At 57.5% G+C, this 17,768-nt stretch overlaps 1 protein-coding gene across 1 annotated transcript; it reads right to left on the bottom strand.

The window, feature by feature from the left end:
* Positions 1 to 72: 72 nt before the first annotated feature.
* On the bottom strand, positions 73 to 17,150 carry LOC144678307 (phosphorylase b kinase gamma catalytic chain, skeletal muscle/heart isoform-like). Its single transcript, XM_078538130.1, has 9 exons — positions 16,910 to 17,150; positions 16,036 to 16,211; positions 15,793 to 15,847; positions 15,531 to 15,596; positions 10,258 to 10,421; positions 5,067 to 5,157; positions 1,710 to 1,863; positions 767 to 889; positions 73 to 351 (listed from the first exon to the last, which is right to left on the bottom strand). Exons 1-9 carry the CDS (start codon positions 16,990 to 16,992, stop codon positions 73 to 75), a joined length of 1,191 nt encoding a protein of 396 aa, XP_078394256.1. The 5' UTR covers positions 16,993 to 17,150.
* Positions 17,151 to 17,768: the final 618 nt, after the last annotated feature.

Raw genomic sequence — 17,768 nt, 5'->3', positions numbered from 1 at the left:
CCAGGACAGGTACAGCACGCGGTTAGATACAGAGTAAGAGGGAGAGCTTTGGCGAGCGTTGTGAACCTACCTTCAGTCCGAGTAGACTTTTGCCATCTCCTCTCCGTCTTCGTCGAAGTAAAGAGGGATGTGCAGCAGGGTCTTGGGCGAGTTCTCGAAGAGAGCAGCGCGGTTCTGCTGCTGTCCCTTCTTCACCCAGTGTCCGTAGATACGGAAGGCACAGCTGTCGATCAGCCTGCGCACGGCCTTCACCGCGTAGGGCTCATTGATCAGCGCCTCCCTGGTGACCAGCTTGACCCGCCGGTAGTTATCGTAGACGCGGATACAGACGCGGGCCGCCCAGACAGCGACCTGTGGACCAGACAGCACAGCCCCCTCCGACCCAACCGGGCCAGGGTGCGAGGGGGCAGGCAACAGGGTGTAAGACAGAGCACTGCATCAATACCTCGGACCCGCCCCAGACGCGCCGTCTCACCCAGACGCACTCTCTCCCCCATGTCCGCCCCAGACGCGCCGTCTCCCCCGGGCTGGGCCCGCCCCAGACGCGCCGTCTCCCCCGGGCTGGGCCCGCCCCAGACGCGCCCTCTCCCCCGGGCTGGGCCCGCCCCAGACGCGCCCTCTCCCCCGGGCTGGGCCCTCCCCAGGCGCGCCGTCTCCCTCGGGCCCTCCCCAGGCGCGCCGTCTCCCTCGGGCCCTGCCCAGGCGCGCCGTCTCCCTCGGGCCCTGCCCAGGCGCGCCGTCTCCCTCAGTACCCTCTTACACCTACCCGGAATTTTCGAATGGGGCTGAAATGCCGAACTTCTGGCTTGTAACTTTGGAAGAAGGGATGGCTGAGGGCCTCGTCAGCTGTGATTCGCTCACTGGGGTCCACAGTCAGCATCCTGGAGATCTGTTGGGCAGACACAGGTCGTTACCCAGTAACCACATCATCACTGTCCCCATCAAACTCTCCCAGGACAGGTACAGCACGGGGTTAGATCCAGAGTAAAGCTCCCTCTACACTGTCCCCATCAAACACTCCCAGGACAGTTACAGCACGGGGTTAGATACAGAGTAAAGCTCCCTCTACACTGTCCCCATCAAACACTCCCAGGACAGCTACAGCACGGGGTTAGATACAGAGTAAAGCTCCCTCTACACCGTCCCCATCAAACACTCCCAGGACAGGTACAGCACGGGGTTAGATACAGAGTAAAGCTCCCTCTACACCGTCCCCATCAAACACTCCCAGGACAGGTACAGCAAGGGGTTAGATACAGAGTAAATCTCCCTCTACACTGTCCCCATCAAACACTCCCAGGACAGGTACAGCACGGGGTTAGATACAGAGTAAAGCTCCCTCTACACTGTCTCCATCAAACCCTCCCAGGACAGGTACAGCACGGGGTTAGATACAGAGTAAAGCTCCCTCTACACTGTCTCCATCAAACCCTCCCAGGACAGGTACAGCACGGGGTTAGATACAGAGTAAAGCTCCCTCTACACTGTCTCCATCAAACCCTCCCAGGACAGGTACAGCACGGGGTTAGATACAGAGTAAAGCTCCCTCTACACTGTCTCCATCAAACCCTCCCAGGACAGGTACAGCACGGGGTTAGATACAGAGTAAAGTTCCCTCTACACTGTCCCCATCAAACACTCCCAGGACAGGTACAGCACGGGGTTCAGTGAGATTGGTACACCCTCCCGTCACCCTCTTGGATACCCACCAGGTCCTTCACTGTGTCGGATCGGTCCTCCCATTCGTTCGAGGTCATCTGGTAGTTGCCATCCATGATCATGCGTAGCATCACCATCTGCTTGCGGTGCCAGAATGGGGGCGAGCCAGCCAGGAGCGTGTACATGACAACACCAGCGGACCAGCTGGGGGAAAGAGAGAGAGAGAGAGACAGTGAGAGAGGGGGAGAGAGCAGGACAGTCAGAGAAACTCCCTCCAGGCCGTTTCCCCGAGGGGCCACCTGTCGCAGAGGGACACCTGTGGAGGAGCGGGGAGGTGGGGTGGGGGGAGCGGGTCACACCACCATGGGGAGACAGATTTACGGCGCGGGACAGTGACTCGAGAAGCCTCCCTGCCGGCTGCGAGCTCCTGCAGTGGATCAGCAGGTTACTGGGGTGAGCCTTGCAGCCGCTCTGGGTGCAATATTCAGCTGCATTGTCAGAACGGCTGACGTCGGCCATTTCGCACCTCCCCACACGACCATGGCCAAGGCTGGAACCCACCGGGACAGAAAGTAGCAGCTTCGAACCCCACGTTCCAAAGTCCCAATAATCCGGGCCCACGTACTGAGGGTGCGCCGCACTGTCGGAGGGTCAGTGCTGAGGGAGAGCCGCACTGTCGGAGGGTCAGTACTGAGGGAGAGCCGCACTGTCGGACGGTCAGTGCTGAGGGAGAGCCGCACTGTCGGAGGGTCAGTGCTGAGGGAGCTCCGCACTGTCGGAGGGTCAGTGCTGAGGGAGCTCCGCACTGTCGGAGGGTCAGTGCTGAGGGAGAGCCGCACTGTCGGAGGGTCAGTGCTGAGGGAGAGCCGCACTGTCGGAGGGTCAGTGCTGAGGGAGAGCCGCACTGTCGGAGGGTCAGTGCTGAGGGAGAGCCGCATTGTCGGAGGGTCAGTGCTGAGGGAGAGCCGCGCTGCCGGAGGGTCAGCGCCGAGGGAGCGCCGCACTGCCGGAGGGTCAGCGCCGGGGGGGGGGCGCCGCGCTGTCGGAGGGTCAGCGCCGGGGGGGGCGCCGCGCTGTCGGAGGGTCAGCGCCGGGGGGGCGCCGCGCTGTCGGAGGGTCAGCGCCGGGGGGGGCGCCGCGCTGTCGGAGGGTCAGCGCCGGGGGGGCGCCGCGCTGTCGGAGGGTCAGCGCCGGGGGGGGCGCCGCGCTGTCGGAGGGTCAGCGCCGGGGGGGGCGCCGCGCTGTCGGAGGGTCAGTACTGAGGGAGAGCCGCACTGTCGGAGGGTCAGCGCCGAGGGAGCTCCGCACTGTGGGAGGGTCAGCGCCGGGGGGGCGCCGCGCTGTCGGAGGGTCAGTACTGAGGGAGAGCCGCGCTGTCGGAGGGTCAGCGCCGGGGGGGGCGCCGCGCTGTCGGAGGGTCAGCGCCGGGGGGGCGCTGCGCTGTCGGAGGGTCAGTACTGAGGGAGAGCCGCGCTGTCGGAGGGTCAGCGCCGGGGGGGGCGCCGCGCTGTCGGAGGGTCAGCGCCGAGGGAGCTCCGCACTGTGGGAGGGTCAGCGCCGGGGGGGCGCCGCGCTGTCGGAGGGTCAGTACTGAGGGAGAGCCGCGCTGTCGGAGGGTCAGCGCCGGGGGGGGCGCCGCGCTGCCGGAGGGTCAGCGCCGAGGGAGCGCCGCGCTGATAAATGAGGGAGGTCATCATTTCTCACCTTCCAATCATGTTGTTTGGGATCTTTTATGTTTCCCTGAGGGAGTCACGTGGGTTTAACATCTCAGTCATGGGCGGCTGTGCAGAATTCCCTCTGCACTGGCAACCGCAAAGACCCGCCTGGATTCTGCACGCTCGGGGGAAGGGAGGGGAGGGGTGGGGGTCACGGCGGAGTGAGGGCTCAAGTGACTCGGCGCGCTACCCAGGGCGATACAACTGGCACAGGAAGATCCCACAGACAGGACTGGAAGAGGAGCCGGGGGAGGACACTGATCTGGAGTGGCTGCAGTGAGCTGCAATGGAAATTGAAACTCTCCCCACTGCTTCGAGCCACAGGAGGAAGAGGAGGCCATTCAGCCCCTCCACAGCCTGTTCCGCCATTCAATGAGATCAGGGCTGATCTGCGGCCTAAATCGACTGACCCACCTTCCGCCCGTATTCCCTCAATCCCTTTGCTTAACAAAAATCCACCAATCTCAGATAGCAAGATCATACTCCATCAACTGCTGTTCACCAGAGAGAGAGAGAGACGGCCAAACCTCCGACCCTCTGTGTGGGCCAAACCTCCGACCCCCTGTGTGGGCCAAACCTCCGACCCCCTGTGTGGGCCAAACCTCCGACCCCCTGTGTGGGCCAAACCTCCGACCCCCTGTGTGGGCCAAACCTCCGACCCCCTGTGTGGGCCAAACCTCCGACCCTCTGTGTGGGCCAAACCTCCGACCCTCTCTGTGGGCCAAACCTCCGACCCCCTGTGTGGGCCAAACCTCCGACCCCCTGTGTGGGCCAAACCTCCGACCCTCTGTGTGGGCCAAACCTCCGACCCTCTCTGTGGGCCAAACCTCCGACCCTCTCTGTGGGCCAAACCTCCGACCCCCTGTGTGGGCCAAACCTCCGACCCCCTGTGTGGGCCAAACCTCCGACCCCCTGTGTGGGCCAAACCTCCGACCCTCTGTGTGGGCCAAACCTCCGACCCTCTGTGTGTGAAGAGGTGGTTCATCATTTCAGTGCCTCAAACCTGCACCCCCCCAACCCAGACCAGCCCGTGGCTGATCCCCTCCCCTGAACCAGCCTGTGGCTGATCCCCCCGCTCCGCCCGAATGAGCCTGTGTCTGGCCTGTGACCTAACCCTATCTACCCACCTTTGCCCCATATCCCTGAATACTTTTGGTGAAGAGAAAGTTCACAGATTTCAGATTAACCGGTGACCCAGCATCGATCGCCGGTTGCGAAGGGGAGTTCCGAACCTCTCCCACTCAGCGTGTGAAGCAGCGTTTCCAAATCTCATGCCTGAAATTCTGCCTCTAAATTCAGACGCTGCTCCATAGTCCTGGACTCCCCCAAACCAGCAGAAACCGTCTCTCTCTATCCACTCGATCAGTTCCCCCTTAATATCTCAAAAACCTGGATCCAATGACCCCCTTAACCGTCGAAATTCCCGGGAACACACCCCTGGTTTGTGTTTAATCTCCTCGTAATTGAACCCTGGGAGCGCAGGTCTCGTTCTGGTAAACCAGCGCTGCACTCCCTCCACGCTCAGTACATCCTCCGAGGGCTGGGGTCTGGACCTGCTCCCGGTAACTCCGGGTGTGTCCACCGGGGAGCTTTGGAGAACGGAAGCCAGGCTTCTAACCCCCTCGTATTCCCGTCCTTATTAACCAACAATGTCTTTCCCCCCCCACCCCACCTCCATGGACAGCTACTCACATGTCTACCTCCCTGCCGTAGCCTGGGTGCGTCTCGTCCATGGAGCAGGTGAGTAACTCCGGAGCCAAGTAGCCAGGGGTCCCGCAGAGGTCTGAAGGGTGGGGTGGGGCAGAGGTTGAAGGGGAGGCAGAGGGTGAGGGAACGGAAAGCAAGTGCAACGAGATGGTTAGTGCGCAGACAAGTTTAAAAATCACCAGCAACCCTTTCGGCCTCTGGGCCAGCTTAACCCGACTTCTCAAGGCCCCGTTCACTCGCCCCGCAGGGTGGTACCCCCGTACCCCAGTTAATGTACACAGCCCCCTCCTCCACATCCCCCCACCCCGCAACCACCCCCGAAATGGCTTTTCCTCCCTCAAAAGGGGGCTACGGGGAAAACAGCTCTTTCCTGGAGCCAGCATGAGTGCAATGGGCTGAATGGCCGTTTCCCATCTTCCATCATTCGAAAAGATTTTACTCCCGTATTCAGACCACGTGCCCGCCCCATCGCTAAGACCACCCATTTCCACCCCACCCCAGCCCAGTAACATGGCCCGACTCCGCCCTGGTGTCAGCTCATCAGCTGCTGAATCCCTCCCCTGTGCCTTCGTCCCCTCCGGATTTGACCATTCCAACGCTCTCCCGGCCGCTCTCCCACACTCGACCCTCCGTAAACTTCAGCCCGTCCCAAACTCTGCTCCCCTCCGGTTTGAACTCACACTCAGTCCCATTCACCCATCACCCCCTGTGCTCCCTGACCCACACTGACCCTCGTTTTCAAATCCCTCCATGGCCCTCGCGCCCTCCCTATCTCTGTAACCTCCTCCAGCCCCCTACACCCCTCCCTATCTCCGTAACCTCCTCCAGCACTACAAACCTCCCTATCTCTGTAACCTCCTCCAACCCTACAACCCTCCCTATCTCTGTAACTCCTCCAGCCCCTACAACCCTCCCTATCTCCGTAACCTCCTCCAGCCCTACAACCCTCCCTATCTCTGTAACCTCCTCCAACCCTACAACCCTCCCTATCTCTGTAACTCCTCCAGCCCCGACACCCCTCCCTATCTCTGTAACCTCCTCCAGCCCCTACAACCCTCCCTATCTCTAACCTCCTCCATCTCCCTACACCCTTCCCTATCTCTAACCTCCTCCAGCCCCTACACCCCTCCCTATCTCTGTAACCACCTCCAGCCCCTACAACCATCTGTATCTCTGTAACCTCCTCCAGCCCCTACACCCCTCCCTATCTCTGTAACCTCCTCCAGCCCTACAACCCTCCCTATCTCTGTAACTCCTCCAGCCCCTACAACCCTCCCTATCTCTAACCTCTTCCTGCCCCCTACACCCTTCCCTATCTCTGTAACCACATCCAGCTCCTACACCCCTCCCTATCTCTGTAACTCCTCCAGCCCCTACACCCCTCCCTATCTCTGCAAACTCCTCCAGCCCCTACAAGCCTCCCTATCTCTGTAACCTCCTCCACCCCCTACACCCGTCCCTATCTCTGTAACCACCTCCAGCCCCTACACGTCTCCCTATCTCTGTAACCTCCTCCAGCCCCTGCAACCCTCCCTATCTCTGTAACCTCCTCCAGCCCCAACACCCCTCTCTATCTCTGAAACCTCCTCCAGCCCCTCCACCCCTCCCTATCTCTGTAACCTCTTCCAGCCCATACAACGCTCCCTATCTCTGTAACGTCCTCCAGCCCCTACACCCCTCCCTATCTCTGAAACCTCCTCCAGCCCCTACAACCCTCCCTATCTCTGTAACCTCCTCCAGCCGCTACGACCCTCCCTATCTCTGTAACCTCCTCCAGCCCCTACACCCCTCCCTATCGCTGTAACCTCCTCCAGCCCCTACAACACTCCCTATCTCTGTAACCTCCTCCAGCCCCAACACCCCTCCCTATCTCTGTAACCTCCTCCACCCCAACAACCCTCCCTATCTCTGTAACTCCTCCAGCCCCTACAACCCTCCCTATCTCTGTAACTCCTCCAGCCCCTACAACCCTCCCTATCTCTGTAACTCCTCCAGCCCCTACAAGCCTCCCTATCTCTGTAACCTCCTCCAGCCGCTACAACCCTCCCTATCTCTGTAACCTCCTCCACCCCCTACACCCGTCCCTACCTCTGTAACCACCTCGACCCCCTATACCACTCCCTATCTCTGTAACCTCCTCCAGCCCCTACACCCCTCCCTATCTCTTTAACCTCCTTCAGCACCTACACCGCTCCCTATCTCTGTAACCTCCTCCAGCCGCTACAACCCTCTCTATCTCTGTAACCTCCTTCAGCCCCTACAACCCTCCCTATCTCTGTAACCTTCTCCAGCCCCAACACCCCTCCCTATCTCTGTAACCTCCTCTAGCCCCTACACCCCTCCCTATCTCTGTAACCTCCTCCAGCCTGTACAACCCTCCCTATCTCTGTAACTTCCTCCAGCCCCTACACGCCTCCCTATCTCAGTAACCTCCTCCAGCCCCTACAACCCTCCCTATCTAAGTAACCTCCTCCAGCCCCTACACCCTTCCCTATCTCAGTAACCTCCTCCAACCCCTCCCTATTTCTGTAACCTCCTCCACCCCCTACTCCTCTCCCTATTTCTGTAACCTCCTCCAACCCCTACACCCCTCCCTATCTCTGTAACTCCCTCCAGCCCCTACACTCCTCCCTATTTCTGTAACCTCCTCCACCCCCTATACCCCTCCATATCTCTGTAACCTCCTCCAGCCCCTACACCCCCCCTATCTCTGTAACCTCCTCCTGCCGCTACGACCCTCCTTATGTCTGTAACCTCCTCCAGCCCCAACACCCCTCCCTATCTCTGTAACCTCCTCCACCCCAACACCCCTCCCTATCTCTGTAACCTCCTCCAGCCCCTACACCCCTCCCTATCTCTGTAACCTCCTCCAGCCTGTACAACCCTCCCTATCTCTGTAACTTCCTCCAGCCCCTACACGTCTCCCTATCTCAGTAACCTCCTCCAGCCCCTACAACCCTACCTATCTAAGTAACCTCCTCCAGCCCCTACACCCTTCCCTATCTCAGTAACCTCCTCCAGCCCCTACAACCCTCCCTATCTCTGTAACCTCCTCCAGCCCCTACAACCCTCTCCATCTCTGTAACCTCCTCCAACCCCTACACCCCTCCCTATCTCTGTAACCTCCTCCAGCCCCTACAACCCTCCCTATCTCTGTAACCTCCTCCAACCCCTCCCTATTTCTGTAACCTCCTCCACCCCCTACTCCCCTCCCTATTTCTGTAACCTCTTCCAACCCCTACACCCCTCCCTATCTCTGTAACTTCCTCCGGCCCCTACATCCCTCCCTATTACTGTAACCTCCTCCACCCCCTATACCCCTCCATATCTCTGTAACCTCCTCCAGCAACTACAACCCTCCCTATCTCTGTAACCTCCTCCAGCCCCTACAACCCTCCCTATCTCTGTAACCTGCTCCAGCAACTACAACCCTCCCTATCTCTGTAACCTCCTCTGGAGCCTACAACCCTCCCTATCTCTGTAACCTCCTCCAACCCCTACACCCCTCCCTATTTCTGTAACCTCCTTCATCCCATACACCCCTCCCTATCTCTGTAACCTCCTCCAGAAACTACAACCCTCCCTATCTCTGTAACCTCCTCCAACACCTACAACCCTCCCTATCTCTGTAACCTCCTCCAGCCCCCTACAACCCTCCCTATCTCTGTAACCTCCCCCAGCCCCTACAACCCTCCCTATCTCTGTAACCTCCTCCAACACCTACACCCCTCCCTATCTCTGTAACCTCCTCCAGCCCCTACACCCCTCCCTATCTCTGTAACCTCCTCCCGCCCCTACACCCCCTCCCTATCTCTGTAACCTCCTCCAGCCCCTACAAGCCTCCCTATCTCTGTAACCTCCTCCAAACCTCCCTATCTCTGTAACATCCTCCAGCCCCTACAACCCTCCCTATCTCTGTAACCTCCTCCAGCCCTGTCAACCCTCCCTATCTCCGTAACCTCCTCCAGCCCCTACACCCCTCCCTATCTCTGTAAACTCCTCCAGCCCCTACACCCCTCCCTATCTCTGTAACCTCCTCCAGACCCTACACCCCTCCCTATCTCTGTAACCTCCTCCAGACCCTACGGCCCTCCGACCTCTCTGCGCTCCTCCAGATCCGGTCTCTCGAGCATCCTCCAATTCCCATCGCTCCACCATTTGCGGCCGAGCCTTCAGTTGCCTGCGGTGGGGTTGGATTAGGGGGATGCCCCTGAGCTTCGGAATTCCCTCCCTAAACCTCTGCGCCTCTCTCTCTCTCTCTTTTCCTTTGGGACGCTCCTTAAAAACCGGTCTCTTTGACCTTTTTAGTCACCTGTCCCAAAAATCTCCTTATTTAAACAGATTATCTTCTGCGCTTCATACATTACCAGATTGAGTGAAGCATTTAATTTGCTGTGAAGCACTTTGAGACCACAACTGTGCACAGCGCTCCGAGTGTGGTCTAACCGAGGGATACGGAGACTGGGACTGTGCACAGTGCTCCGAGTGTGGTCTAACCGAGGGATACGGAGACTGGGACTGTGCACGGTGCTCTGAGTGTGGTCTAACCGAGGGATACGGAGAATGGGACTGTGCACGGTGCTCCGAGTGTGGTCTAACAGAGGGATACGGAGACCGGAACTGTGCACGGTGCTCCGAGTGTGGTCTAACCGAGGGATACAGAGACCCCAACTGTGCACAGTGCTCTGAGTGTGGTCTAACCGAGGGATACGGAGACCGGGACTGTGCACAGTGCTCCCAGTGTGGTCTAACCGAGGGATACGGAGACCGGGACTGTGCACGGTGCTCCGAGTGTGGTCTAACCGAGGGATACGGAGACCGGGACTGTGCACAGTGCTCCCAGTGTGGTCTAACCGAGGGATACGGAGACCGGGACTGTGCACGGTGCTCCGAGTGTGGTCTAACCGAGGGATACGGAGACCGGGACTGTGCACAGTGCTCCCAGTGTGGTCTAACCGAGGGATACGGAGACCGGGACTGTGCACAGTGCTCCGAGTGTGGTCTAACCGAGGGATACGGAGACCGGGACTGTGCACGGCGCTCCGAGTGTGGTCTAACCGAGGGATACGGAGACCGGGACTGTGCACAGTGCTCCGAGTGTGGTCTACACATGTTGATAGCTCTCAGCCACCACCCGCCCTAGGGAGACTCTGCCGGGAGTTGCGGCGCCCCTCACCTCGGAGCTTGTTGCCGGTCCCCAGTCGGCAGGCGAAGCCGAAGTCGGAGAGCCGGATGTGAGCGTGGTCGTCCAGCAGGATGTTCTCCGTCTTCACGTCCCGGTGGATGATGTCCCGGCTGTGCAGATACTGAATGGCCTCGAGGAGCTCCCTCATCATGTTCCTGCCACGGCGTTTGGGGTGAGGTGGGGGTCCCAAGAGGTGTCACCCAACGGGCAGCCAGGAAGCAATTCGTTCAATGGAAAAGGAAAGGGAGAAGATTAGCGTTGTTGTTCTCCTTGGCTTCAGTCAGCCCTGGCTCCTCCGACTCTGTCCCAGACGACGGTGAGTTTTTCCTCTTGCACTGAACAGGACTCCTCGCAAGAAGGCACAACAATTTATACTGCATGTGAAGAGAGTGCCGATGGGTTGGAAAGCGGGCTTCCCCTTCGATTGGCTCTCTGTTTTTCTCTCTCCGCAGACGCTGCCGCGTTTTTCCACTGTTCCCTGTTTTTATTTCAGATTTCCGGCGTCCACACTATTTTGTTTCCCCCTTGGCGAGTGTCCTGATGAGTGCAAGATGAAAAGCTTCGACGCGTCTCTTTTTCCAGCAACACTCGCGTTCTCAACGACCAAGCGACGATTGGGAGTTCCCATTCCACACGTCCCACAGCCTCAAGCGCCCTCTCGTCCAGCCCAACATCCCCCTCGCATTTTTATGATCGGTGAAGCACTTTGGGAGGCGACAGGAATGCAGGCTTCCCTCATCTGCCGCATTTCCTCCCGTGTCCGCCACCACCTCCCCGCCCCCCCCCCCACCCCCCACCCCACCCCCCGCCCCTCCCCCAACCCCTTCCCGCCGCCCATGGCCCTCCCGGCACCCAACGTGACGGTCACTGCTCCCACGCCATCTCTCTGCGCGACCTTCTCCGACCCCCAGACTCGTTCGGAACCCCCTGTGGTCAGGGAGCCAGGCTTCCGGGTCCCTTCCAAACCTCCCAACTACCATCAGCCAGACACATGACCCCTGAATTCGAGTCAGTAAAGCCATCTCCACTCGGCCTTAATGTTAGCAACGAGAGGCAGGGAGATATCTGTACACTGACTGGTGTCTCTCTCTCTCTCTCAGGGAGATATCTGTACACTGACTGGTGTCTCTCAGTCCCTCTCTCTCAAGGAGAGATATCTGTACACTGACTGGTGTCTCTCAGTCCCTCTCTCTCAGGGGGATATCTGTACACTGACTGATGTCTCTCAGTCCCCTCTCTCTCAGGGATATAACTGTACACTGACTGGTGTCTCTCAGTCCCCTCTCTCTCTCTCAGGGAGATATCTGTACACTGCCTGGTGTCTCTCAGTCCCTCTCTCTCTCAGGGAGATATCAGTACACTGACTGGTGCCTCTCAGTCCCCTCTCTCACAGGGAGACATCTGTACCAAGACTGGTGTCCCTCAGTCCCCTCTCTCAGGGAGATATCTGTACACTGACTGGTGTCTCTCAGTCCCTCTCTCTCAGGGAGATATCTGTACACTGACTGGTGCCTCTCAGTCCCTTCTCTCTCAGGGAGATATCTGTACACTGACTGATGTCTCTCAGTCCCCTCTCTCTCTGTCTCAGGGAGATATATGTACACTGCCTGGTGTCTCTCAGTCCTCTCTCTCTCAGGGAGATATCTATACACTGACTGGTGTCTCTCAGTCCTCTCTCTCAGGGAGATATCTGTACACTGACTGATGTCTCTCAGTCCCCTCTCTCTCTCTCAGGGATATATCTGTACACTGCCTGGTGTCTCTCAGTCCTCTCTCTCTCTCAGGGAGATATCTGTACACTGACAGGTGCCTCTCAGTCCCCTCTCTCACAGGGAGACATCTGTACCAAGACTGGTGTCCCTCTGTCCCCTCTCTCTCAGGGACATATCTCTATACTGACTGGTGTCTCTCAGTCCCCCTCTCTCAGGGAGATATCTGTACACTGACTGGTGTCTCTCAGTCCTCTCTCTCTCTCTCAGGGAGATATCTGTACACTGACTGGTGCCTCTCAGTCCCTTCTCTCTCAGGGAGATATCTGTACACTGACTGATGTCTCTCAGTCCCCTCTCTCTCTGACTCAGGGAGATATATGTACACTGCCTGGTGTCTCTCAGTCCTCTCTCTCTCTCTCAGGGAGATATCTATACACTGACTGGTGTCTCTCAGTCCTCTCTCTCAGGGAGATATCTGTACACTGACTGATGTCTCTCAGCCCCCTCTCTCTCAGGGAGATATCTATACACTGACTGGTGTCTCTCAGTCCCCTCTCTCACAGGGAGACATCTGTACCAAGACTGGTGTCCCTCTGTCCCCTCTCTCTCAGGGACATATCTCTATACTGACTGGTGTCTCTCAGTCCCCCTCTCTCAGGGAGATATCTGTACACTGCCTGGTGTCTCTCAGTCCTCTCTCTCTCAGGGAGATATCTGTACACTGACTGGTGCCTCTCAGTCCCTTCTCTCTCAGGGAGATATCTGTACACTGACTGATGTCTCTCAGTCCCCTCTCTCTCTGTCTCAGGGAGATATCTGTACACTGACTGGTGTCTCTCAGTCCTCTCTCTCTCTCTCAGGGAGATATCTATACACTGACTGGTGTCTCTCAGTCCTCTCTCTCAGGGAGATATCTGTACACTGACTGATGTCTCTCAGCCCCCTCTCTCTCAGGGAGATATCTATACACTGACTGGTGTCTCTCAGTCCTCTCTCTCTCTCTCAGAGAGATATCTGTACACTGACAGGTGCCTCTCAGTCCCCTCTCTCACAGGGAGACATCTGTACCAAGACTGGTGTCCCTCTGTCCCCTCTCTCTCAGGGACATATCTCTATACTGACTGGTGTCTCTTAGTCCCCCTCTCTCAGGGAGATATCTGTACACTGACTGGTGTCTCTCAATCCTCTCTCTCTCTCGGAGATATCTGTACACTGACTGATGTCTCTCAGTCCCCTCTCTCTCTATCTCAGGGAGATATCTGTACACTGACTGGTGCCTCTCAGTCCCTTTTCTCTCAGGGAGATATCTGTACACTGACTGATGTCTCTCAGTCCCCTCTCTCTCTGTCTCAGGGAGATATCTGTACACTGACTGGTGTCTCTCAGTCCCCTCTCTCTCTCTATCTCTCTCCCTCTCAGGGAGATATCTATACACTGACTGGTGTCTCTCAGTCCTCTCTCTCAGGGAGATATCTGTACACTGACTGATGTCTCTCAGTCCCCTCTCTCTCTCTCAGGGATATATCTGTACACTGCCTGGTGTCTCTCAGTCCTCTCTCTCTCTCAGGGAGATATCTGTACACTGACAGGTGCCTCTCAGTCCCCTCTCTCACAGGGAGACATCTGTACCAAGACTGGTGTCCCTCTGTCCCCTCTCTCTCAGGGACATATCTCTATACTGACTGGTGTCTCTCAGTCCCCCTCTCTCAGGGAGATATCTGTACACTGACTGGTGTCTCTCAGTCCTCTCTCTCTCTCTCAGGGAGATATCTGTACACTGACTGGTGCCTCTCAGTCCCTTCTCTCTCAGGGAGATATCTGTACACTGACTGATGTCTCTCAGTCCCCTCTCTCTCTGTCTCAGGGAGATATATGTACACTGCCTGGTGTCTCTCAGTCCTCTCTCTCTCTCTCAGGGAGATATCTATACACTGACTGGTGTCTCTCAGTCCTCTCTCTCAGGGAGATATCTGTACACTGACTGATGTCTCTCAGCCCCCTCTCTCTCAGGGAGATATCTATACACTGACTGGTGTCTCTCAGTCCCCTCTCTCACAGGGAGACATCTGTACCAAGACTGGTGTCCCTCTGTCCCCTCTCTCTCAGGGACATATCTCTATACTGACTGGTGTCTCTCAGTCCCCCTCTCTCAGGGAGATATCTGTACACTGACTGGTGTCTCTCAGTCCTCTCTCTCTCAGGGAGATATCTGTACACTGACTGGTGCCTCTCAGTCCCTTCTCTCTCAGGGAGATATCTGTACACTGACTGATGTCTCTCAGTCCCCTCTCTCTCTGTCTCAGGGAGATATCTGTACACTGACTGGTGTCTCTCAGTCCTCTCTCTCTCTCTCAGGGAGATATCTATACACTGACTGGTGTCTCTCAGTCCTCTCTCTCAGGGAGATATCTGTACACTGACTGATGTCTCTCAGTCCCCTCTCTCTCAGGGAGATATCTATACACTGACTGGTGTCTCTCAGTCCTCTCTCTCTCTCTCAGAGAGATATCTGTACACTGACAGGTGCCTCTCAGTCCCCTCTCTCACAGGGAGACATCTGTACCAAGACTGGTGTCCCTCTGTCCCCTCTCTCTCAGGGACATATCTCTATACTGACTGGTGTCTCTCAGTCCCCCTCTCTCAGGGAGATATCTGTACACTGACTGGTGTCTCTCAATCCTCTCTCTCTCTCGGAGATATCTGTACACTGACTGATGTCTCTCAGTCCCCTCTCTCTCTATCTCAGGGAGATATCTGTACACTGACTGGTGCCTCTCAGTCCCTTTTCTCTCAGGGAGATATCTGTACACTGACTGATGTCTCTCAGTCCCCTCTCTCTCTGTCTCAGGGAGATATCTGTACACTGACTGGTGTCTCTCAGTCCCCTCTCTCTCTCTATCTCTCTCCCTCTCAGGGAGATATCTATACACTGACTGGTGTCTCTCAGTCCTCTCTCTCTCTCTCAGGGAGATATCTGTACACTGACAGATGTCTCTCAGTCCCCTCTCTCTCAGGGAGATATCTGTACACTGACTGGTGTCTCTCAGTCCTCTCTCTCTCAGGGAGATATCTGTACACTGACTGGTGTCTCTCAGTCCCCTCTCTCTCAGGGAGATATCTGTACACTGACTGGTGTTTCTCAGTCCCCTCTCTCTCAGGGAAATATCTGTACACTGACTGGTGTCTCTCAGTCCCCACTCTCTCAGGGAGATATCTGTACACTGACTGGTGTCTCTCAGTCCCCTCTCTCTCTCAGGGAGATATCTGTACACTGACTGGTGTCTCTCAGTCCCTCTCTCTCAGGGATATCGGTACACTGACTGGTGTCTCTCAGTCCCTTTCTCTCAGGGAGATATCTGTACACTGACTGGTGTCTCTCAGTCCCCTCTCTCTCTCAGGGAGATATCTGTACACTGACTGGTGTCTCTCAGTCCCCTCTCTCTCAGGGAGATATCTGTACACTGACTGGTGTCTGTGTCTCAGTCCCCTCAGCGTAGTGCCGCCCTTACTCTTGCAGGACCCGACGCGAAACGTATTTCGATCGTTGCCCACCTGGTTTCTTTCTCACTCAGGACGACTTTGTGAGTGAGGTAGTCAAACAGCTCCCCTCTCTTCATCCTGGTAGACAGAAAAAAAAAGTGGCACAGGGTCAACCTCAGAGAGAGTGTCCTACACTAGGTGCGAGATCGTCTACCCGAGCACTAAGGCCGGAGATGGAGCCAGGGTTCGGCTTCACCCCGGTCAGAGTGAACGCCCACTTGGCTGTCAGCCGAGGTCTGTCAGTCACGTATTGAGAGCAGACGCTTGTACTTACAGGTCGAACACCAGGAAAGTGACAGTCTCCGAGGTGTAGAAATCGATGAGCGTGACTGCAAAAAGAAGAGGATAGAGAGGGAGTCACCTCAAAGTGAACATTCACCACCCTGGGCTGCGACCCAGCCTACAGGCCGTAACTCTACTCCCAGGCTCTCAGACGCCACAGGCCAATGTCCTGCCTTGGTTCCTCTTGCGCCCCCACCCGCTCCCCCTCCCCCCAGAGCGCGGGCCGATTTCTTACTGATGCTTGGGTGTCCCGTGACCAGCTGCAGGATATCGATCTCCTTCTGGGTGGACATGCGGACCTCGTCCAGCTGCTCCTCGCTCATGCCCTCGGCGGTCACCTCGATGATCTTCACGGCGTATTCCATCCCCGTCGCCTTGTGGACGCATCGCTGGACCACGCTGCTCACGCCCCTGGCGACAGAGAAGGCAAGCGGGTCAGACATCCCCCGCCGAGGATCCCACCCCTACACCAGCTCCTCGCTCCTGCCGTGGGTGCCGTCTGCTCTCCAATGACTCGCTCAGGACCTGCTCACCGTCTGTCGGCAGCCGGTTCAGCCGAGCTCGGCCCCGTTCTGTCCTGAAGTAGTCACGTGCGGACAGACAGACACGCGCACAGAGACGAAAACATAAACCCCCGTGCACCTAGCAGCCGGGTGTCCCTGGAGAGGGAGCACGCGGTGTCTGCCGGCACTCTCGAGGACTTCCGTGCCCGGTGGGCGCCGCGGGGACTGGGGTGGTTTGTTGACCCCTTTAATCACATTTTGGTTTAATGTTTGTAAGTATCCTTTAAACTTTGTCCTTGGTTTTACAGCTGACCTGACTTAGGGGCTGTGCTTGATTTATCCCTTATTGTGTTAATTTAGTTCATTGTTTTAACTCTGAAAGAGTTACACTAGTGAGCACACACACACAGCTGCGTGCACACACTTCAGCACATGCGCACGCACAGAATTACATACACACACACACACGCGCGTTCAGGTAGACTAGCCAGCACACACACACACACGCATGCGGGCACGCACATGCTCACGCAGGCAGGCACACTGGCGGGCACACACTGGCGCATTGGCTCCTTCAGCCAGGGAAGGAAGGAGTGGGTCACCTACCTCCCAATCACTTCCTTGGGATCATACTTCTGGTAGAAGCTGCTGGCCGCGACTGTGTCCTCCAGTCGAACGTCTCGCGTCATGCTGACTAGCGACGAACTCCGAGACCTAAATAGGCTGGAGACTGAAATGTTGGAGGTTGGAAGGCTGGGGACTGGAAGGCTGGGGACTGGAAGGCTGGGGACTGGAAGGCTGGGGACTGGAAGGCTGGGGACTGGAAGGCTGGGGACTGGAAGGCTGGGGACTGGAACAGAGAGACAGAAAGAAACAGGAGGTCACGTCCCATATCTGTGTGGACGGCAAAGTCCCGAGGGATCCTCCCTCTTTCAGCTACTGTGCAACTCTGGGAGACAAAGCACACTGGGTCTGATCCTGCACGGGTCAGGCCGCGTATGCTCTCCGCCCCTCCTCCCACTCTCACCGAGGGACCTGGGCTAAGTGTGAGTGAGAGGGTGTGAGAGAGAGCGCACGCAAGAGAGAGCCCGCCAGTCAGAGCATGCTCGCGGGGGAGGGCACGTGAGGAGAGCGTGAGTGTGAGAGTGTGGGAGAGAGCCCCCATACTCCCAACACCTCCTTCCCCCACCCCCGCCCCATCCCCTCATCAAACCCCCTGCCTTAGAGCTCCCTCCGGCGCCCCCCCCCTCCGGCGCCCACCCTCCGGCGCCCCACCTCCGGCGCCCACCCTCCGACGCCCACCCTCCGATGCCCACCCTCCGACGCCCACCCTCCGACGCCCACCCTCCGACGCCCACCCTCCGACGCCCACCCTCCGACGCCCACCCTCGGCACTCAGTCCTCTCATTGGCAAGAGCCAGCAAACCAAGTCGGATACACGTGTACACTCAGGCACACAACTAAA

This window comes from Cetorhinus maximus, unplaced genomic scaffold (genome assembly GCF_964194155.1).
Source record: "Cetorhinus maximus unplaced genomic scaffold, sCetMax3.hap1.1 HAP1_SCAFFOLD_3989, whole genome shotgun sequence".
In the NCBI taxonomy this organism is placed as follows: domain Eukaryota; kingdom Metazoa; phylum Chordata; class Chondrichthyes; order Lamniformes; family Cetorhinidae; genus Cetorhinus; species Cetorhinus maximus.
Note: the sequence above shows the minus strand (reverse complement) of the source record. Positions and strands in the feature narration are given on the sequence as shown.